At 44.2% G+C, this 22,565-nt stretch overlaps 1 protein-coding gene across 3 annotated transcripts in view; it reads left to right on the top strand.

Moving 5' to 3' along the window:
• Positions 1-22,565, top strand: part of PHACTR3 (phosphatase and actin regulator 3) — a 100,489-nt gene that overhangs the window by 38,038 nt on the left and 39,886 nt on the right. For all 3 annotated transcript variants that reach the window (XM_038158774.1, XM_038158775.1, XM_038158776.1), the window contains exons 2-4: positions 14,804-14,965; positions 15,813-15,890; positions 19,913-20,095. In XM_038158774.1, coding sequence (XP_038014702.1) covers positions 14,804-14,965; positions 15,813-15,890; positions 19,913-20,095 — 423 coding nt within the window. The remainder of the gene's footprint in view (positions 1-14,803; positions 14,966-15,812; positions 15,891-19,912; positions 20,096-22,565) is intronic.

Raw genomic sequence — 22,565 nt, 5'->3', positions numbered from 1 at the left:
AACATGAGGGAAGGGCATCTGTTCTGCCCTGGAAACAGAGATGTTCTGCATCCCCCTTGCTGGCTGCAGCTGCACAGCACAGGCTCACGCCCTGTGAAAATCCTCTCCTTGCTGCTCTTGTGGCAGGAGCTGCTGGTGAGAGCTGAGGTCACTGAACACAGTGGAGTGCACAGGGGCTGGAGCCACCATGGGGTGTCTCATTTTTGCTACCCCAAGCTCAGGGCTGATGCACAGGCAGAGATGCTCCCTGAGTTTCCCATCACCTTCTGGCACTGCCAGGCTCTGCCGTCGTACGAGAGGCGGGTGTTGACACCAGGTCTGTGCATGAGGGCTTTTAACAGCAGGACAGGTTTCCTGCAGAGCAGGCATGGGCAAATGACCATATTTCTGTCAAATCAGCCAGAGCTGTGTTACACTTCATGCCAGCTCTGTGCTTTTATGCCAGACTGATGCCAACTGGGGGATGACAGACAATTCTTGATACGGCACAAAGTGCAAATGGTGTGGAGAAATGATACCTGATCCAGCAAAAGGCTCGCAGGAACAGTGTGGACTGATCAATGTATTTTAAACAATCTGAGAGGGCAGAAAGAATTTCTATTGGATCTGCACTTTGTACCATTGGAATTGTGGTCATTTTCATCTGTTACCGAATGCCCTAAAACTCAATTTATTGGATACCAGCCCAAGAGTCTGTAAACCAAGACCTGCTTGACATGTCTGTATCTTCTAAGAGAAGAAATACATATTATTGTGAAAGAAGAGTTGTGTTAGGGGGTCTGAGCTGCTGTATCTAATCCCATGCCATGCATACATCATGGAAATACCTGATTCCTCCCATCCAGCAGCCTGCTAATGGGGAATGCTGCTTAGCTCTCCATTTTAGAGCTCACAGCCATGCAGATGCTGCAGAGATAGAAGTGGGTCTGGGTTACACAGAGATCTCTAGCACAGTGTTCACTTTACAAATCCTTTGCCTCCATTTCCTTGTTAAAGCAAGAACAAAATCCAGAGAAGTATTTGATTTTCAGCTTTAAGTCTTCTGTTCAAGTTTCACTGTGTTTATTGTGAGTCACATGTTTTGGGCAACACACCCCTGTGTTTTTGTGAATGTGATCTCTGCATGATCCCACCAGGAATGCACAAGACACATAACTCATAACTCTGGAGTGAATCCCTAGAATGGCACCTGGGTGCAGAGTCAGCATGTGAAGAAAATTACTAAGTCCTAACACATGTCAAGGAAGTAAAGCCTAATGGATCAGGTGCCTGGAAGCAGGATATGAGCTACTGAGTATAAAATGTCCTTTTAAACTCCTGGGGAGGTGTTCTGTTTGCTGATTTATTGTGACAGGAATTCTCATCCTTTGCCCACATGAAATGTCATCCCAGCTCTGGTATCAATTTCATCCCTCTGCAGGGAGATCATGGGGACAGAGCAACACCTGCTCTGCTCATCTTGGGGCATCTGGCTTAGGCTCAGGCTTGGCTGAGCAGCACCTGGGGAGGTTCTGCTGCTGCATTAGCTCTGCCTGGTTTTGGCCGTGAAGGAAAATCTGTGGTTTTCAGGGCTGTCAATCTGGGATCCCCCGATTTGCTTCCCCCAGCACTGAGGGACAAGATGGGTGGGATTCTAGCCGGGGTGTAGTAGCCATGGGATGCAAATGATGCCTTGTCTATCATCCTGCCTTCTTTCTAAATAAATGTGTGCATTCCAAAGCCACTATCTGAACTCATCATCCAAAGGCTATACTGATAGCCAGATGGCAGAATCATAATTTTTTGTTCTTTCAAGCTTTTCCCCAGTAGCTTTAAATAGAAGAATAAATTTTCCACAGAGAAAGAATCTTCTATTAATAGCATTAGATCATTTCAGCACTTGAAAGGAAGAAATTAGTTGAGGGGTTTTATAGGGTTTTTTTTAAACTTTCTAAAATATTATAAGTTCTTTTATTGTGCAGGCAAGAGTGTCCGCCTTCAGAGTTTTAATTACTAGGGAGAAAAAAATTCTCCTTCTCAGAGTTCAAAAAACAAATATAGTGAATAGGATTATGTGAAATGACTTAAAATAAACATCTTCAAACAATCTGGCCCTATGTGTCAGTTCTCTGTCATCCTTTGATAATCTCATTCTGTTGTTGAAGTTGATTTACACAGATTGCAGAGGAGGCTTGGAGCCGATTGAAAAGATTTCTGCTCATCCAGTGCACTGAATTGCCAATCAGAGGTGATGTTCTGGGGGGCAGACTCAATAAATTCCTCACTGTATTTTCTCATAACTGAGAAAATTCAGCCAGTTCCACTCCTGTGATCACACATTCTAAGATCTCTCCTCATTCATTAAAGAAAATGAGAGGAAAACAAGCTGCAGGCTTCGCCGCCTTTCCCAAATAAACTTTGTTATCCTCTTATGTAAAACACTGGGATATTCCAAGTGGCAAAGAGCTTTATACACAGCTTCACTTACAAGCAAAACCATAAAACATGTTTTGTTCTGCAGTCACCAAAATTCCAGTCATTTATAGCAATGAATGGGCAATGTCAAAGGAACATATGGTATTTTTAGCTCTGCTTCATTACCCAATGTTGTAAACGAACCCTGAATACTTGTAATGTCTAAAAGCTTTCTCAGAGAAGAAGGGCTGTTCCTGCATAGTCTTGATTAAAGTCAGGCTGTTCCTGTGCAGAGGCTCAGCAAACTGCAGTGAGCAGGGAGGGGAGGCTGCAGGATGAGCAGTCAGAGCTGTGCAGAGGTGAAATGACAGCAAAACCAGGCTGTGAAAGCAGAGTGGCTGGAGAGAAGGGGAAGGGTAGCCCAGTGAGAAAGGGAAGAGTCCCTGGTAGGGAGATGTGATTTCAGTGGGACCAGCTCCTTGTCTATGGGCAGGAATTTAGGACTGAATCTCTGTGTTAGAGGCAGATAAGCTCCAGCCAACCGGACTGAGCCAGGGCACGCTAAGGCACAATCACACGGGCCTATAAATGCTGAACAGCTGATGGGCACATTTGATACCAAGAGCCTCTGTTAATGTTTCACAACATCTTTTTACTCTCGTGTGCTTGCTCTTTGAATCCATTTGACCCCACAGTGAATTTGGTTTATGATTAAGTTGACCTTTTTTTCTTTTTCCTCTCACTGCACATGATCCTTGACCTGGTTTGCTCTGCCCTGCTCAGTCCAGACATGAACCAAAGGAAGAGGGATCTGGCTTCTTCTCAATAAGTTCTGGCATTTCAGAATGAAGGATGGTTTTCCCCCATTGTTTCTAAATATTTCTTAGGCAGCTTCTGTTTATTTCTTCAAACAGATTTAGTTTGGATGTAACTTACACTGTACAGGAAGGGACATTGGATGGACTTATTATCTTGGAACAGTGTGGAGCAGTGTGGCAAGCACTGAACACCCTCCCAGTTCTTATAAAAGCCTGTGGATTTCAGAGTTTCTTGGAACATCACAGGACCAATCCAAATTATGCACAGACCAGTGAAATTCAATACTATCATTACACAGAACAATCCACTAAGTCGACAGCAGTCTGAAATCTCTGCAAATGCTGGAGAACAATTACATGAATTTCAAGAGAGTTGTATGGAAATCCTCAGGTATCTTTGTTATTATTACACTCATAAATAATCTCTTTTTGCAGCTAAGATATTGTCACTTCCTCTGTTGCTTTCCATGGAGGTTTCTGGTACAAGGAAGCTTTCAAGAGATTTTTGTGGCTTTTTAGTGGTATCCCCCAAAACACACAGAGGCTCCCTCCTGAGGAAGCAGTTATTACAATATTGTGGGGGGTTCTTGTTTCCAGCTCTCCGTGACTCATGCAGGCAGCTGAGAACACAGTTAAAATATGAGTGCTGAAAAGAAACTGAGAAGAGGGAGTAGTTATTCCACTTCTCTTTCTCTTGGAAGAACTAAACCATACATAAATTTAGGTCAGACAGGGTAAAAATATTCCATGCTGGTTTTCCTTCCAAGCTGTTTGGGCTTTGTGAGACATAAAACCAGGCCCAGGATATGGTTGAAATTAACAAGACTATTATTTACTTGTTTAATAAAAACCTCTTGCACTGAAACAGAAATTCTGTTCATATTCTGTGGTGGTTATAAAATGATAGTTTTGTCACAGAGCTGGTTATTCCTTTTGTGTAAAAAGGAATAAATTAAGAAGTAAAAAAAATAGGAGAAGAAAACAAGAAAAGAAAGTCAAATATTCCTGCTGATGAAAGGCAAGGCAAATGTTAGAAAAACACTCATTAGAGGTTTCTGTCTCAAAAACATTTCCCGAATGAAAATCAAGAGCTAGAGACCAAGGAGCTGTCTGGGATAGTTGGGTTAAAAAAAAAAAGTGAATTTAAAACTTGTGGCCAGTAAAATTAACAAAATTTGCCTGTACAAACAGAGAGCCTCCTGTCATGCTTTGGTTTGGGAAATGGTTGTTACATTTTGTACTTTTGCATGAGCCCTGACCAGAAGAACAGAAGTGGAAACACGTGAACACTTCTCAAAATTGTAGATTCTCCACATTTTCTTTTTCTTTTTACACCATTATATTATACATTAAGTCTCTAAAGATAGAACTGGAGTAATCTTACCTGTTCAGACAAAGTGTGCACGGCAGGACTTTGCAAATTCAAATTCAAATTCAAATTTTCCAAAACATGTGCTTCACATTAAACAGACAAACAGCAATGTCTGTTTGTGGGACATGGTGCAGAGTGGGTTTGGAGTCCCAGGGCACACTGAGGCTGCTCCACCTGTACCCTGCTGGCCCCAGCCCCTGAGGTTCCTTGACAGAGCCATGGGGAAATGCTGAGTAGGAGAATCTTGAGCAGCTCAGGAGTTGCTGCATCCTCTCCTGTCTGACCCACAGGCTGGTCCGGGAGGAGCAGGACAACACCTGGCACATCAACCACAGGTGACACTCAGGGGAACCTGCCAGCCCTTAAAGGCACCTGTGGAGAACTTTGACTTGTAAAATATATCTGTTAAAAAGCCATTTCTCAGCAGTTACCATGTACATTTTGGTTTAGCTCCTGGCATTCTTTGTCCCTGCTTTGAATATATTTCTGCCTCTGTGTATTTCCATTTGAGGTGTAACCACTGCAGTCATTAAACATCCTGCTTGTCCAGACTACTGCCTAATATTCCTGGAGATTTTAACCAGCTGCAGACATATTGCTGAGGTTTATTCTGTGGCTGTTGCAGTTGGTGGAAGCAGTACAACCTCACCAACCCACAAGTCTTCTCCTTGAAAACAACTTGAATTTAAAATGACCTTTGCAAGATAGCTCTCCTGTTCTTTCAAATCTAACCATTTCAATAAATGGTGACAGTGTCTTTTCTAAAATGTTTTTAGCAGCAATTCCTCTAGATTGCATGGAAAGAATGTTTTATGAACTAAAAAATGAATACAAAGCTCAGCTGTTGCACTGAACTGCGAGAAGACTGACTCCAGTTAATAAAACCAGTACAACTCTTGTTAAATGCAGGGTCCTTTCTCCACTAAATTCAGTGCACTATGAACTTTTCTTTTAGAAGAAAAGCTGAAAGAAACTCATCCATATGTGCATTAAATTTGCTTTTGATGACACGACCTCAGCATCATTCTAGAAATTTTTAACTTGCCATTGTTAATTTATGCATAGAAATTTCATTCATGCTAAAATGTGTTGCTGGAAGGCTCTGGGAAGGTACCTGCCACTCTGGACACGGGTATTTATAATGGAAAAATGCAATATAAGGACATTTCAGATAAGCTCTACTATGAGGAAAAATGCACCACGAGGGAACTTCTACTTCACCAAAATTTAGGAGTCAATGTCTTGATGAAAATTAGTGAATTTTGATATCAACAGGTCTTATGAATTTGCACGTGTGATTAGGGCCTTTTGAATCTTTCGATTTAGTAAGACAAATAAAGATCTTCATCCATCCTCTGGGAAGAAAACACAGGCACTCTTAGTTTATTTTTGGAAGGCTGGTTGTTTAGTTTGGCTGGTATTTTCATTATCAAGAAGAATCTTGTTTCCTTTGCACTTTGTGAGGAAAGAGCTCGTTCACTGTCGAGTTGGAGTCACAGGATCACACCACTGCTGCTTAACAAATGCAGCCAGGAGGTGTTGAGTCCTCAGCACCAGCTGCTCACAGCCCCACTTCTAACACTGCATTTCTTGCTAATGCAGGCACAGCCAATAAATCACATTAGCAAGAAGAATTGCTGTTACTTCCATAGTTCTCTCTGCTTGGCTGCTCTGTGACACAGAGAGTTAATGGACAGACATCGTTGTTCTCCTGCCAAAATTCTCATTTTGTTATTGCCATGTGGGACATTGTCTCTCTGTTTTGCTGTTTCTTACACAGGCCAAGGATTACAACTCAGTAGCTTGTTTTTCCTAGTTCCTGTAATAGAAGAAGGAAACAACCTGGAATGGAGTAATTCCAAGAGCTACAGAGGAGACAGCTTCATGTGTTTAGAGTAATTTCCATGTTTATTCTTGCTCTGAAGATCCTGCCATTTCCACTAGGACTAGATTGTGGTTTTGGTTCAGGCAAGCACTGATAATCACTACAGTAAATTTGATAAGCAATTATTTCTCTTGGCCCTCGACCAGAGAAGAATTGAATTTTAGAAGGCATGCTGCAGCTTGGTTAGACCAGTGCTTTAAAACCCTTACGTGGGCTTTGAGAAAGTTCCATGCTGAGGATGATGTTTAATGTAGGATTTAACAGGGGACAAGTGCCATCCCCCTTGGGGACTTGGTAGCGTTTCACTCTGTGTTTAAACACAGATGTGGCTTTTCAAAGGTGCTGGGGGGTTGTGGTACCTTGTTGTGGAGAACTGCAGAGTATTTACTGTAATTGCCTTGGTGAGAAGTACCAGTAGACAGTGGAATAAATTATTCTTTTAAAAAAAAATGTTCTCCTTTAAGTGTTTCATACATGTGTCTCATATTTACAGAATATTACATCCAGCAGAGCAAACCATCCCTAGAAAGTATTTAACATCCATTCAGGTGAAATGACCTCCCAAGAAGGGTTTCATTACAATTTCCATACCAACCAGGTGTATAAATCACTGGTAGCTTTAGAACAGTTTTACAAGGAGCCTCATTGGATGCACAGCCTTAGACAAAAGTTGAATTTGGTCACTGTGCCTGTTTTCTATCTACCTTTCCCTGCAGCTGTTCTGGTTAATGTCAGATTTTTGTTGTCTAAGCATTCCTTCTCCCAAATCTCTGTCCTGTTCTCTAGAGCAGGCCTGGAGTGAGCACCAGGCTGGTGACTGAGGTGTGTTTGTTGCCAGTGGGTGTGAGGAAAGCAAGAGTGTGAAGCAGCAGAAGTGATAAAGGAGAAAACAAAACAAAAGGAGATGCTCTTGCATTTCACAGAGCACAAAGAGTGTTTTCCATCTGCGGCAGTGGCACTGAACAGTGACAGCACCAACTGAGAGCTGTGATGTGTTCGAGCAAAGAGGGAAATTATGCATGGAATTACAAGGGCATGAAAGTGCCTAGAACATGAGGATTTGATTAATTCTTGAATAGACAAGTTTGGGATAGATGTAAAGTGAGAGCTGACTGTGTGTCTGACAGACACAGACTCCCATAAGCTGGAGGAACTCTAAACAGGTCAGTCCTGGCCATGAATCCCAGAAAAAGCAGTGGATGAATCCCAGAAACAAATCCAGAATCCCAGAAAAGCAATTCCTGCTGGCAAACATGGTGCTCTTACACCAATGGCTTCCCTGGGTGTCCCATGTCCCTCCAAAGGCAGCTGCTGTCAGGGATGACTGCAGTGGAAGGGATTTGAAGGTGCCTCTTGGAGACAGCCCAGGGTGTGTTTCAGTCTGCAGACTCCCTGAGGATGCTATAAAAAACATCCTTTCAACAGGTTTGCAGCAAGGCTACAGCTAATTAAACAACTGCAGGTGATGAAAGGCTGGGCCTGCAGTGCAGACAGCAGCTTTACTGCTCTGAGGGCATCATCCAAAACATCCCTGTGCTCCCTGTGTCCTGCAGCACAGCATCCCTCCAGGGGCCTGGGGAAACTGCCCAGCCCTGGGGATTTGGAAGGTGTGTGCCACAAACCCCCTGCAGCTGCAGAGGGACAGACTTGGCACAGGCTCCTGGCCCTCTGCAGAGGCAGTGCCCCTTTGAAAGGATTTTTATTTCATTTGAATGGATTTTTTGTGGATGTTGGGAGATGCTGCTCTGCTGCCTGAGCCAGCTCTCACTGGGGGAGAGGCTTGCAAAAGGCAGCTTTGCCCTCTCCAAAGACATTGTACAGGCTCAGGTAACTGAATTAACAGTGATTACACAGCAATCCCTCATCAGGCTCATTTTCTTATTGTTACTGAGCTCTTTCTTACCCAGGTAAGGCTGTTGTGGGTTCCTTTATGCAAACACTGACAAACCTATTTTGCTAATGAACTGCTAATGTCACACCCTGCATTGTAAATCCCAGCAAGTGGTGTTGGAGCTTGACACAATGATCCAAAAGCATGGAAAGTTCCTGATTAATTTCTTTGCACCTTGGCTCACTTGGTGGTAATGCTGGTAGGTGATATGTCAGCTTTCCTAAGGAACGTTTTCTGGAAGAAATCACAAATCTCAAGCATACAAAGCATATTTTTTATCTAAGAGATTTAGCTGGAGTTGCCACTTCCCTGCTCTCTTTCCTTTGATAAGCATAATCTGTTTCCCCATTCATGTCAGGGTAACCTGGTTTTAAAATCCAAATACTTTGAAGGAGGCTCAGCATGACAAAATGGAAATAAACTTCCCTGGCAAGCACAGCCCCCTCCTACCACCCACAAGTTATGCTTTGGGGTTTTTATTTTATTTCCTTCCATTAGAGAAAAATGTTAAATTGTAATTTAACATACTAAAGACCAGTGGAAATTATAGAACAAGGACAAATGGCAAACCTTTTGAGTCTGAAGTAAAAATGGAAGTTCAGACTTTGGAGACCACATAGTAAACTTGAATTTCCATGCAGGGAAGTACAAAAACTTAATCAGGATTTATGTCACTCAGCAAAAGGAAAAGTGATTGAGGCCAAGCACAGCCTTTACTGAGGGGAAGCTGAACCCAGAGATGTATCTGTATTTCCCTGCTGTTTATCTTTGCATTTTCACCCTGCTTTAATGGATCGCCGTGAGTCTGCAGCCTGCACACGTTTCCTGTGCCAGATTTTCCCCCCAAGGTAACTCAGGGGATGACGTGGATGCCATGTGGATAAACCTGGCCCACTCTCCATCTGCTCCTTGGGAGGTTCAGCTCTCAGATAGATGAAATCCACAGTTGGAAATCAGGAACATAAAGGGTTGCAATAAGAGAAGAATTCAAGCCATTTTTTTCCTCACACCATTGACCATACAAAACCTAAACATTTGGATAGGTAAATGGCTGAATTTGCACCTCAAACCTGTAGTTTCCCCTACTTTATTTCAGTGTGTTTTTGGTCTAATGAATATGATGTGTCAGAGCAACAATCTATGTCACATAAGCAGCTGTGCACCCAAAATCAGCTCATGATTACATTCAATAATTGCTACAGGTACCTTGCCTTTCTAAATATCTAACTATTAAGAACTAGGTTTTCACTTTTACAAAGGATTCTGTGTAAGTTTTTTCCCAACTAGTCCCAAACAATACTGAAACATTCACAGCTTCAAATACAAAGTCATTCAAAAATTAAATAAATTTCAGGTTCATCAAAAACTTCTCCTTTATAATTTTCAGTTCTAGTTTCTACAGTCATTCAAAATTGCAAAAATAAAAATACTCTACATTCAAAAAATAGGAAACTTCAAACTGGAACATTCTGCTGCAGTTCTCTTTCAAGAGAGTCAAGAAAGAGAGCATGTCTGCAGAAATGCAGGTGACAGAAAACATTTTTAGAACAAGGAAGAGCTCCATCACAGGAAACGTCTAACTGGTGCAATAAAAAAAACTCTTCAGTTTGAATTCTGCTTCTCTGGAACATAAGAAAGAAGCATTCAAAGGCTTCCAGACACCGAGCAACTCACTCCAATCCTGCATGTTCAGTCACTGTGGTCAGTTCTCTCTTTTTTAGGATGCTAAAGTAAGGAAAAGGGGGATTGTTCCTGCTGCTAATTCTCTTTCACAATGCTGAGGATAATCTTTACTCTGAAACTAAGAGCACCTTTCTGCCTTCCCTGCCCTGCAGGCTCCTCTCACTAACTAGGAGCACCTTGAGGGAAGTGCTAGCTCAGTTTGGGAGTGACCAAGGGGACACAGGAACCCATTAAAAGCTCAGCTCCCCCTGTGTCATCTTCCCTCACCTCCTTTCTAGAGGAACTCCTGAATTCCAGGCAGCACTGAAAGTTACTGGGGGTAAAGGCACCTCTATCCCAAAAGCCAGAAAGGTCATTTTGATCCCACTCACTGTCTCTGCCCTCTGCAGTGGACCAAAGGGAACCTTTATTTTCTTTTCTAGCTCAACACATGAGTTGCAGAGAGAGATGCAATGACAGTAAAGGGGAAAACATGCAGAGCTGCATCACAAACCAATTCATCAGCAAACAGAGCACGCTTGCCTTACAAATTTGCCTGCAGCTCTTGTCTGCTGTGTTATTTTTAAACTGCCTGCAGGTTGCAGATTTTTCAGTGGTCCTTCTCCTACTAATGTACACACAGGATTTAGCAAGGCACAACTTTCATTACTGTGAATTTGAGTTACCAGAATTCCCAGCACATTAAAATTCAGCATCCTTCATCTTCCCACAAACTTCTTGCTGCATTCACAGGAGGACATCCCGTGTCCTCTGCAGCCTACCTGCGTGGCAAGGTCAGTGTGACTCAGCCCTGCATCCCTGATGTTCCCAGCTGCCCTTCCTCAGCCTGTGGAATGCATCCTGCCCTTGCTGTAATCAGCACGCATCCAGCTCCACACTCTGCAAAAACCTGAGAAGATAAACCCAACTCACTGAGCCCAGTGCTCATTTTAACAGTGCTGTTATCGCCCAAACGTGATCACCTCAGCACCAGCCCCGGCTGCTGCAGGAATGAGGGCTGTGGCAGCTCAGGGCACTCTCCCATCACACAATTCTCAGAACTCCCAGCAAACCTGCCCCACTTCTGTGGGAGGCTGGCTGGGATGGAGGCAGGGTCTGACATGTGCAAATGGGAGAGCTTCTATGAGCAGAAAACCTTCACAATCATTGCACAATTCCCACAGAGAGGGGAATTGCAGGAAGAGTGCTCTATTTATGGCACCACAATGTTTTAAAGAAGAAAGCAAGGGGGTGTTTTTCACCACAACTGCTGCTGATGTAAACAGAAGCTGCAGATGCTCAGACTTTCTGAGGGGTCAGACCCTGGAGCCAAATGTAATGAATATTATGGCTTGTTTGCTTCTTCTTTGTTGCCTGGTTGATTCTGCAGCCCAGAGCTGCACTGCAGAGCAGTGTCACTTTGGAACCTCTCCCTCCTCTGACTGGGGATGTCTCAGACATTAACCCACTCACACTGCACCACTGTTGGGAGCCCTAGAAATTACCCAGCTAGCATTGTGAGAAGAACTTGTTCACATCATCAGCAGGGGCACAGCCACATTGGTGTCCACCCCTTTAGCACACATGGAGCAGGTGAGGAGTTTGTGATATGTGAGGGGTTTGTTCTGGGGCTGAAGCTCCAGCACAGGAGTCTTTGCCCTCAAATGTGTACAGCAAGGAATTTAAAGTGATTTTGGCATAAACAGGCCATAAGCTTCAGCCAAAGCAAAATCCTGTGGCCCCACAGGGCTGGGGATTGCCTGCTTGTGGGGCAGTGAGGGCCAACAGTGAGGCTGGCCAGGCTGTGCTGGGCTTAAGCTGATGCTCTCTGGACCCTGCTAGTGACTGTCCCTCATCCTTTCACATTACACGGAGAGTTAAGCTGCTGCTTGCCTCCCCCTGCTGATTTGGAGAGTCATGGTTTGGCTCTTGGCTGTTTGTATTTTGCAGACATCCCCTGTGTAATTGCATGGCCTGGCCCCAGGCTGTCAGGCTCTGGGAGAAATAACCACATTATTCCACAGAACAGTTAGCATAATTAAAATATTGACTGCAGATTAAAAAAATGTGCTGAATGTTTCACAGAGTGGTTGGAGGGTTGGCAAGCCTTGGCAGCTTGTTGGCTGCAGGAGCTGGCTGATATTTAGGAGTGCCTTCTCCTCCAGCAGGCACTGCTGTACGTGGGAACTGCTTTTGTGCTGTCAACTTCTGATCTCCCAAGCAGCCAGCCCACAACCAGGAGAAAATGAACTGACTGGAAATGAGGTGCTCCAAGGGCTCTCTCGTGATTCTTATTGCCAGTGAGACCAATTCCTTGTTATTTAGCACTTCAGGATATCTGTCTTGCTGTGTCTCTATCTATTTTTGTGTCCATCTCTCCCAATGCACAGTATAGAAACTGCATATGGTGAGAAGGACTGTGTGTACCATATGAGAAACATTAATAAAATTTAAAATCCCACAAAAATCTCCACTGGAACATATGTTTTAGCTGCTGTTCCTTCTTTGACATTGGATTTGTACCTGTGTTTCATCTGCAATCAAAGTCTTTGCAGTTCCACAACCAAGAGGGCAGAAAGGGAGGGAAGAAATGCAGTTGGCAGGGCTGGTGTAAACCACAGAAGCACTCAGGGAAACCTCAGTATCCTTGTGATATCTCCCCATTCCCTTTCTTAGGGGACTGTCTGGGACCATGAGCATTGCTGGACACCCACAGGTTCGGGTTCAAATGATTTCCTGGTTCTTTGTATACCCCCTACCTGGCAAAAACTTCAAATGACTTCATGCTACCAGTATTAAACAAAACATGTGGGGGATGTCTGACCCACTTTGCAGACACCTCCATCCCAAAGGAAACACAGCAGAGCCAGTAAATCAGCTTCTTGTTTAATCCTCACTTCCATGCTTGGGAAACTCCTGGCCTGGGAGGAGCAGCAGTGCAGTGTGACAAGGAGCAGGGACAGCTGAGCTGAGCTTGTTCCTCTCCCCTGCAGCTCCCAGGGACAGGGCTCTGATTCACAGCCTCATCTGCAGCTCTTTGGAGATGAGCTAATTTCATGAACATTTCTATTTCCACTCAAGAGGTGTCACAAGAAATGACCAAATGCTATTTCCTGAGGCTTCTATTACAGCTTTAAAGTGATCATAATAGCAAGTTAATAGGAGATCTACTCTGCCATTTTCCATTCTCATTGCTATTGCTGTAATCAAGAGCAGCTCTAATTCTTCAAAGATTATTTCTGTGGTACTTCTCATTTTTGAATACACTGCTAGGAAAGGAGCAGAATATCTTGGCACTCCAGCTGTGGTCTGTAGGCTACTGCCTTCCTTCTGTGCAAGGCTCATTGCTATTTTCTGCTCTCAACTTAATACTGACCTCCAAATTGTAAATTATAAATATCACCTTGGGTAGGCATCATGCGTTCAAAGGAAAAAAAAAATATTACTTTAAATCTCTTGTATATTAAACCCCCAGATAAACTCAGTGGAATGTGGAAAAAGGTGCTCTAAATTCAATACAGAGAAAGAGAATTTCACTGGGCATGCACGATGTGTGTGGGGTATTGTTACAGCTTTTCTCAGCTCTAATAGTTCACATAGCCAAGTTTTTAGTTTGCCTCCACTGAGTGATTCATCTCTATTACCAGTATTTTCAAAATTAAATGGAAGAGGAGGAATGTGTTGATTCCCCTGCTGTGTTTAATAATCTTCCAAAAATTGTTTCCTGTTTACTTGGAAATCCCCACCTCCATGCTGTGATTTAGGCATTTTCACCCTGCTAACTTAAAAACAAAGCCTAGAAGATGCTGGATATGTATGATGTTGCAGTCATAAAGCAATTCATGATAAATGTTGCTGTTCCAGAGGAAAAATTACTTGGAAATGTACATATGTTCATAGCTTCACATTCCTGATTTAAATCTTAACTGGTTGTTGGGAAAAAAAAGTACAAATTGCTGCTCAGTTTTTATTTCTGTAACAGGTCTGATGGCAGCTTCCCTTTCAACAATTACTGCACTGGTGTTGTAACACAGATGTCAGTAAAGACATCAATAACCCCATTTAGGGGACTGTCCCACTGTCCTCCATGGCACTGGCTGGCACACAACTGTGAATACTCAGTGGGTATTGTTTCATGCAACACTTGTCTGTAAGCAAAACTTGTGGTGTATTTTCAAGGAAAATTATTAAAAATACCTAAATTGATTTTCCAGCTGAAGCATTATCTCCAAATTCCTGTGGCTTGGCTGGACAAAAGGGAAAGAATTTTCCCCTTAGCTTTCTCAAGGAATAAATTTTCATAGTAGTTCTGAGATTTTACTTATATAGCACATATCAAACAAACTCTTCTTTTATATAAGATTTGCATTAGCTCACAAAAGTCAGCGTGTTCTGTGTTAGCTCATGTGCAGAGTTCATTTAAAAGGCAGCGATATCCTGTGACCCAGGAACAGCACTGAAATCTGGGGATTCCAAAGGGATCTGAGCTCTCTCACGCTTCCTCTCAGCTTTTCATAAAGGTCTGCATTTTTTAAATGAGCATTAGATTTATGTGATTAACTGGAGGCCACATGAGCCTGATTTACAGATGTGTTAAACTTCCACTGCTCCTGTTAAAGCCACGGGGAGCTCTCAGCTCTCCAGGTTTCAGGAGGCTGTGGCAGCTCCCTGCAGCTTTTGGGGGGACAGTGGCACCACCGCCTCGGTGAGCACCTTTGCCTGCCCTTCTGAAGTCACTGTGGGGTTTTGTTCAACAAGTTTTTCCTCTCTTCCCCTCTCAGATGAGATGGAGCAGTCCCCTGCAGTGCGTTCTGACTACTTGGTCTCAGGGATTCGAACTCCACCAGTGAGGAGGAACAGCAAACTGGCAACACTGGGCAGGATCTTCAAACCGTGGAAGTGGCGGAAAAAGAAAAATGAGAAGCTAAAGCAGACATCTGCAGGTAGGCTGAGAGCAGGAGAGGGATGCTGCACAGCAAAGCTGTCATGGGATGTGTCAGAGGTGACCTAAGCCAAACCCAATTCAGAGGTTCCAGCATTCAACAGATTAATAATGTTTAAGGCTCAGAGGGGCCCATGTAGGCTGACTTCCTGAATAACACAATTTAGTACATTTAGAAGAAAAGGTCAAAATATGAGAGTGAATCACAAGCCTGGCCCCCAGACTGCTTTCCATGGGCTTTCCCTTCTCCACACAGGCTACATTTATGGCCCCAAGTATTGTCACCCCTTTTATTTGGGGTGAAGTTTATATAGGTCACAGCAACATGATGAGAAGTGACAGGAGGGAGCTGCAGCATTTGAAATGCTTTCCCTCAGGCAGCTGTCTCTGAGGGGAAGGAGCCCAGCACGCAGCACAGCCTCCTCTCACTGGTCTCCAGAGATGTCCCAGGAGATCAGTATGGAGACACTATCACTTGCATTTTCCTGAGAGGGGACAGTGCAGTTCCCTCCACTTGCTGCTGTATCCTGTGTGAGTGTCCCAGTGAAGGACATTGTCCCAGGCAGCTCCAAGGTGCCACAGTAAACAGCAGGAAGCTCTGAAATCCCTGTGACTGCACTCAGAGTGATCTGACAGCACCTCACACCATAAACCTCAGCTTTACATGGGGTTATTTTAACAAAGGAAGAGGCACGAACAGCCCATCAATCCATGCCCCCAAAACAAAATCCTTGCAGTCCTTTCCAGGAGTTGAGACTAGAGGGAATTTCCATGTTGCCTCTTTCTCACCCCATTACATGACTGCTCTGCTGGTAACTGGTGCTGTGTTGTGGCACTACTTTTTGCAGTGCTGGAGAAGAAGATGACAGCACGGCAAGGGAGGGATGAACTCATTAAGAAAGGCCTTCTGGAGATGATTGAACAAGGTAAGTAAAAATTCTTAATAATTTTTTATATCAGAGGCTCTTTCAGGACAGTAGGAAACATACTTGCAAAAGCAGAATAAACAAGCAAATGAATAAAACCCTTCAATTCAACAGAGACAAAAACTCTGTCTGAATGTAAGACTTGTCATCCTTCAAGCTCCTCCCTGCTGCAATCGATCCATGCAGTTCAGTGTTTGATGCTCTCCCATCTTGGATGCAGCTCTGTGTTCCCTTGGTTTACACGTGGTGCAGCCTGAGCTGTACGTATGTTTTATGTAATTGCTCTAAACCCAGCTAAATCCTTGTGCCAAGAAATCCAGCTCAAGCTGGATAAATATAAACTTCAACATACAGATGCAGTCAGCTAACATGAACAACCTATGGATCCAGATCCCATCAAATGATCCTAATCTGATGTTTTCAGCTGTTTTTCCACGTTTGTGATGTAGTGTGTTACCAGTCTGCCTGCTTTTCATTCCTATGGAAAAGTGAAGCATTTAGTGGAGTCATTTTAAAGCTTTCCTGAGTACAAACCAGAAGTCATGGAAGGGAAGATGATAAAGTGTCAAAAGCACTCACAAAGGACATGGTTCTTGTGCTCCAAAGCCCTGACAGATGCTCGAGGGAGGTACGGATCTGGGTGACTGTTCTGTGAGATTAACTGAGCTCCCAGTGTTATGGACAACATCCCAATTGCCATTTCCACCTAAACAGAGATAAACCCCACAAATCCATCTTCACTTTGAAAACATCATAGCAGAAAGTACTGCCATGAAAGAGGACTGGCCTTTTGAGTTTGATTAATCTCACAGATAGAAGTAATGTTCTTGGAAAGTAGTAATTGAGTTTCTTTTGTATAAAACAAATGCCATGCCTATAAATAACCCCTGGGACAATACTCAGTGATGCCAAGCTGGAGTGAAACTGAGCAACTGAAGAGTCAGAAAAACACCATTTTAAAAAGGATTTTTCTTTTCCATGGGAGTAAAGCAATTTTATTATTATTCTGTTGGATATATTTTAAATTTTATATGAAATAATCTATCAAACCATTCATTTATTCTAAAATGGAAGTTCTTAGAAAGTTCATTTTTAATTCCTGTCCATTGAAGTCTTTGCATCTCTCATAATTCTAGATAATTACTTGTCCTATTTGCATATTAGCATTACTATATATACACAATCTCCACTAGAAGCAGGAAAGTTCCCTATAATCCATGAATTTGAAGTCATTTCCCCAGCTCTGCAAAAAAACAGTAAAACAGAACTTCTGTGGAGCACATTAAGAGGCAATAATGAGGAATCAATAAACCTCTTGCATGCATAAAGAACGGTTGGGAATAAAAGGTGATGCCAAGCAGCAAGATAATTTAAACAAAATTAAAATAGTTCAAATAAGTATAGTCCAGTGAGGTGTGAGGACAAGCTGTGCTTTTAACTAGACAGCTGCAAACAGACTGCTTACCTGTCTGAAGGACAGTTGCCTGGAGCTCCTAGAAACATCACACAAATTTCCAGTGCCTCCCTGTGCCCAGAAAGGGAAGAGCGGATCACAGTCAGCTGAAGGACATTGCAGCTGCCTGCAAGTTATTTTTCTTTACAGAGTGTTGTGAATCTCCAGGGTTATTTTATTATATTAGCAGAAGCAGCTTATTAACTGGAATAAAAATTGACCCAAATAATTCTCAGTAAATGATTAGTGCCCTACTTGGACTGAGCTGAAGTGGCAGCAGTTTCAAGGCTAAGTCCTTGTTTATGCAGTTAAGTTGCAATTGTCAAAGCATCAATACTGTGCTAAAAGACTACAGGAAGTCCTCAAATCCCTCTATTCCATCAGGCTCTACTCTACTTCCAGGGAGCTGATTCCTGCTCACTTTCATAAACAGCCCAACTGGGATGATGCTGCAGCCTGAGAGGCCTCACGCATTTGCAGTAGGTGCCACTCAGACCCATAGCACAAGGCCTGTCAGCAGTGTCAGGCAGTGGCCCTGGCAGTGACCCTGGCAGTGACCCTGGCAGTGGCCCGTGTGGCTCTGAGCTCTGCACAGGGTGAATTGCACTGTCTTTGTGTGGGTGGTCAGTCACCCTGGTTGTGTCACCCTGTCTCCTCACACAACCCCCAGTCCTGCTGGCCACTGCGTGGCCTGGGCCACCTCTGTCCCCTGCTCCTCTGTGGCTCTGCTCACACAGGGTGGATGCCAGCCTGCCCCTGGAAAACTCCTGAAATGCAGCTTCACTCTGGGGAAGCAGCTTAACTCCCTGAGAGATTTCCTGGGTCTGGCACACAGGGAGGTTAATTCCCAGCCAAGTCCCAGCCCTGCTCCTGGTTACCTTGCCATGCCAAGGGCTGGGGTTTTCCGTTCCCCTGGACCTGAGGTCTGTGCTTTGTCCTGCCCCCAGACCATCTCTAAAATATGGTGCTGGACCCACTGGCACCCAAAGCAGCACACCCACTTTGATGTAAGCACCAGCTGATCTTTCCTGGCCAAGAACATGGCTGTTGTGAGTGTCAGAAATGCTCCAAGAGGAACATCTTCTGCCTGCCATCCCTGCAGTAGCCCCTGCCCTCCCAGGGGCCGGGACCTGAAGGAATCTCTGGTGCAGATCCATTGTGGCACAGCTGCCTTTCCCAAAGGTATGAGGAACGTGCAGAGCAGAGTTACCTTGAGCACGTTCAGGGAGTTCCCCCCTCGATGTTTGCTTCATGCCCTTGGTGAGCATGAAGCTGATCAGGTTTATCTGTGCTTACAGCTCTGGCTAGGGGCTGCCTGTCAAACAGCGGGCAGTGGTTCACACACCCATGATTATGTACAGGCTGCCTTCACAAGGAGCTGAAATGTAGGCAATGAACTTTTTCCCCCTCCCCTTCCCTGTATCATAGCAACTGTGCTACTGCAAGGGCTATTTTAAGAACAGTAACTTTTCACCAAACGTGATTATGAGGCAGACTGAGTGAGCTCAGTGTGCAAAAATACTGCATCCCTTCCGCAGCATCTCTGGGCCAAAATCTGATACCCTCACCCAAAAGCACAGGAAATTACCCTGCAGATTGTCCAAATAGCATCAAAAAGAGGTAACTGTGAATGTTGCTGTTTTAAATTGATGTTCAAGGAACTTGTAATGATAGCATTGCAAGAAAACACAGCCCTGTCAGGAGCTTCCAGAAAGGAGTGTCCAGGGATGAGAAATACAAGCTGGGAGGTGAAGGGTGGACAGCAGGAGCATCCATCAGCATGGAGAGCTGCCCAGGGAGGGAAGTGATTGCTCTCTGTGGTTTGCAACAGTGATGTAGATCTTGTAAATTCTGAGGGAGTAAAAGAGTAGTTTGTATTCTGAAGACTCTTGCCTGAATAAGAGAATACTAGAAAAGCTTCAGTCATCAAGATGCATACAGCTGCAGGGATCACTGGCACAAAAATCTTTCAGAGTAAGCAAAGAGAGCAGTTTCTAGGTCTGCATGAGGAGGGATTTGAATTTCTGATCAGCTCAATCACACAGGATACACTTTTCAAAGCTGAGTAACTAAAACTGTGCTAAAAACCTGCAGTTTGGTAAGAATGTGAGCAGTTTTTCCTTCCTCCAGCATTGCTGGATGGCAGTGAGTCGTGCACAGAGCCTGGCACAGCCCAGACATGTCAGACCCACCTGGGAATGTGCTGCACCATGGGCTCTGCTCATGCAAGGAAGGAATTATCTTCTCCCAGAAACCTCTGACTGCCCATTGCTCATCTCCCACGTGGCAGCTGCTTCCAGAGCACAGTGGCCACTTGCTGAGGCAGCTGGATGCCCACAGAAAGAGGTGCCTCCTTGAGAAAGCTGAGTGGGTTTTTGTGCCCAGGTGGGCTGGTGTCCACAGGATTTGCACCACAGGTGGTTAACACAGAGATCAGGTGCTGCTTTAGAAGTCTCAGTCCCCTGAGCATGAGCAGCTTTAAGAGTCCCTCTTCTCAAGACGGTAGCAGGGGGGGCCTCAGCTTTCGCTGCTCATGGTTTAGCTAAGATTAAATGATGTGTTGTTTTAGATACTGAAGGCAAAGCCTGCACTGGTGACGATGGCCCGAGGGTGACGCAGAGTGAGGCTCCGGCAGCCGTGTGCCAGGCACTCACCTCAGAGGAGGAGCAGCAGGACACCACAACAGCAGCCACAACGAATGTGACCTCCTTTGGTGAGGAGCTGCACTTGGATGAGCTGAAAGAAGATGCAGGTACTGCATACAAAACGTTTTCAAAAAACGATGAAATGTTATAAAAATATTTCTGCTGAGGTGTTGAATATGTCAGTGCATTAAAGGTTCAAAGCACCTTGTTCAGCCCAGCCCCATGCTAGGTTAGCAATTGGTACTTAATAGCAGTGATTATTGAGACTTCTTCCAAGCTGAGGAACTACACAAAGCTTGGCATGATGGGATTAGTTGAATTATGAGATGATCCAGTCTTGGCATGGTGCCCCTTTGGTATCAACAGCGGCTGCTGTGAAGATGAAATAAGCTTCTCTTAAAAAGATTTCTTAAATTTCTGTGCCAAGCCTGAATTTATTAGTCCTGGCTCTGGAGAACAATGCCAATACACAGCCCACAGTGTCCATGTCACCACTCTGTCCCCAGCATGCTGCAAACACCAGGGAATTTTGATTGCAGGAGCAGAGATCAGCTAAGCCAGGCTCCTTTAGTGCAGCTCTGCTCTGCTGAGCTCATCCATGGCAGCCCTGCCTGGGGACTGGAGCAGCCAGGCACAGCCCAGCAGCTGGAGGGCTCCATTCACCTCCTGACAACCAAGAAATGCAAAGCTGCAGAGATAATGCTTTATCCTGGTTTGCGAGGACTGTCATGTGGTGATGATGGATTTTCCTGGCCTCTGGGCAATCTTTACACCTTCTCCATCTGCCCTGGCTGCCTTTTGTTCTCTGTCCCACCCCTTCAGGCCCTGCTTTCTTGGGGGTCCCAGCCCCTGCCTGCTTCCACCCTCAGAATGGAAATAATTCCCTCATCAGCTGAGGCAAACCCCCTGTTTTCTTACAACAACCAGAATGAATCTTGACCAGATTACAGGTTTCTTTTCTTCTTTCTCTATTCTAGAGCATGCAGTTCTGTATCACTAATGAAATTTTTGTCTAAACTTGTAATTCTTACCATTGGGACATACTATCATGGAAAGATAGCACTAATAAGGTGGCATGTGTTTAACCTTATGGCTCTGCATAAACTCATAGTGTGATTTCAAATTTACCTTACAATGTGCTCAAAATCATGTATTGAAGCTTTCAAAATCATCCCAATTTCTTAGGTCTCTCTCTAATCCTAGTTCATTTTATTGTCTCCGTGAAACAATCTTTCCTGTCTTCTGTATTTCTTTTCCTCCATTTTTTTAGGTGTCATTTTCCCAGGTTCCACAAAAAATAACAGTGGGATTACATTCTCCTGTCTCCTTAGTTTGAGAGACTCCAATTTGTAGGAAGTCTTTCCACGTCTCCTATTGGTGGCCTCTGGCTTTCAAAATAATTATTGCTGACCTAGTCATTATGTGCTTATTTATCCCTGTCTGTACATCCTAGCATTCCTCTCTAGCGAATGCACCTGAAGGAATTAATTGGGTGGGAAAGCTCTTCAAAATTGTCAGCTAAATTTATTATAATGTCAAATTTTTTATAACATTTGCCCTTGGGCTCAATCTAGGCCTAATGCAGTGGGTGTCTTTCCAGAGATTCACATGAATAAGTGACCAGCTAGAAACAAAATTAATGGATTTGCTTCACACCCATTGTGTTCTATGTCATCCTGAGGATGTGGGATAAAGGCCAAGGAGGGGAAGAGGAGAAAACACAATTTGCAGACTTCATGTTCATGGTAATACACAGAAAAAGAACAGCCAGGGCACAAAGAGGGCAGTTTCCCCCACCTAACCTCGCCAGTGGGCTTGGGGACAGTCCCAAGGGGAGGATTTGGTACCTGGTAATGAGATGGCATTTTGACAAGTGGCACTCCATGAATAATTCTAGTGCTGAGCACTTGGAATACTTTCAGCAGGATAATATTCACTCTGCAGTATGAAATCTGTTAATGGGTTTGTGTGCTCAGGACTCAGGTCTGCCTGACACCTCTTCCAGAGCAGAGTGGAGCTCAGGACCCAAGAAGTCTGGCTGGGGCTGGGAGCCCTTGGGATCCCCCTGCTCTGCAGCAGAGGTCCCACTGTGGCTGCTCCTCTGCAGCTGGGCCAGGCAGCCCTCCTGTCCCAGGGACAGCCACAGGGGAGCTACTGCCAGGGAAAGCATTGCTGCTCTCCGGGGAATGCACTCAAATCTGACTCATTTTCCTCTCCAGCTCCTAACATCTACAGGGGCTCTTGATCTTTCACTAATGTAACCCATTAGTGACTCTGTTTTTCCCTTTCTCTATTACACATTTTGTCTCCTGTGCCATGGGCACAAACACCCAAGTGATGTCACCCTGGAACAAGACATTTCCCTAGAAGTGCATTTTAAAAAATTGTTTCCTTCTGTAATTCACATAACTATTCCATACAGCAGCTTTCCTGTCAGGACAGATTTCACAAGAACTCCTGGTAATGATGCATATTTATTCTTTCCTGTCTCTTTTGAATGATAAATACTCATTCCTCCTCTTCTAGGCACACTCATTAATCTGTTTGTCAACAAATTAAATGCCATTATCTTGCCAA

This window comes from Motacilla alba, chromosome 20, assembly GCF_015832195.1.
Source record: "Motacilla alba alba isolate MOTALB_02 chromosome 20, Motacilla_alba_V1.0_pri, whole genome shotgun sequence".
Lineage (NCBI taxonomy): Eukaryota > Metazoa > Chordata > Aves > Passeriformes > Motacillidae > Motacilla > Motacilla alba.
The sequence above is the reverse complement of the archived record's forward strand: the minus strand, read 5'-3'. Positions and strand labels throughout refer to the sequence as shown.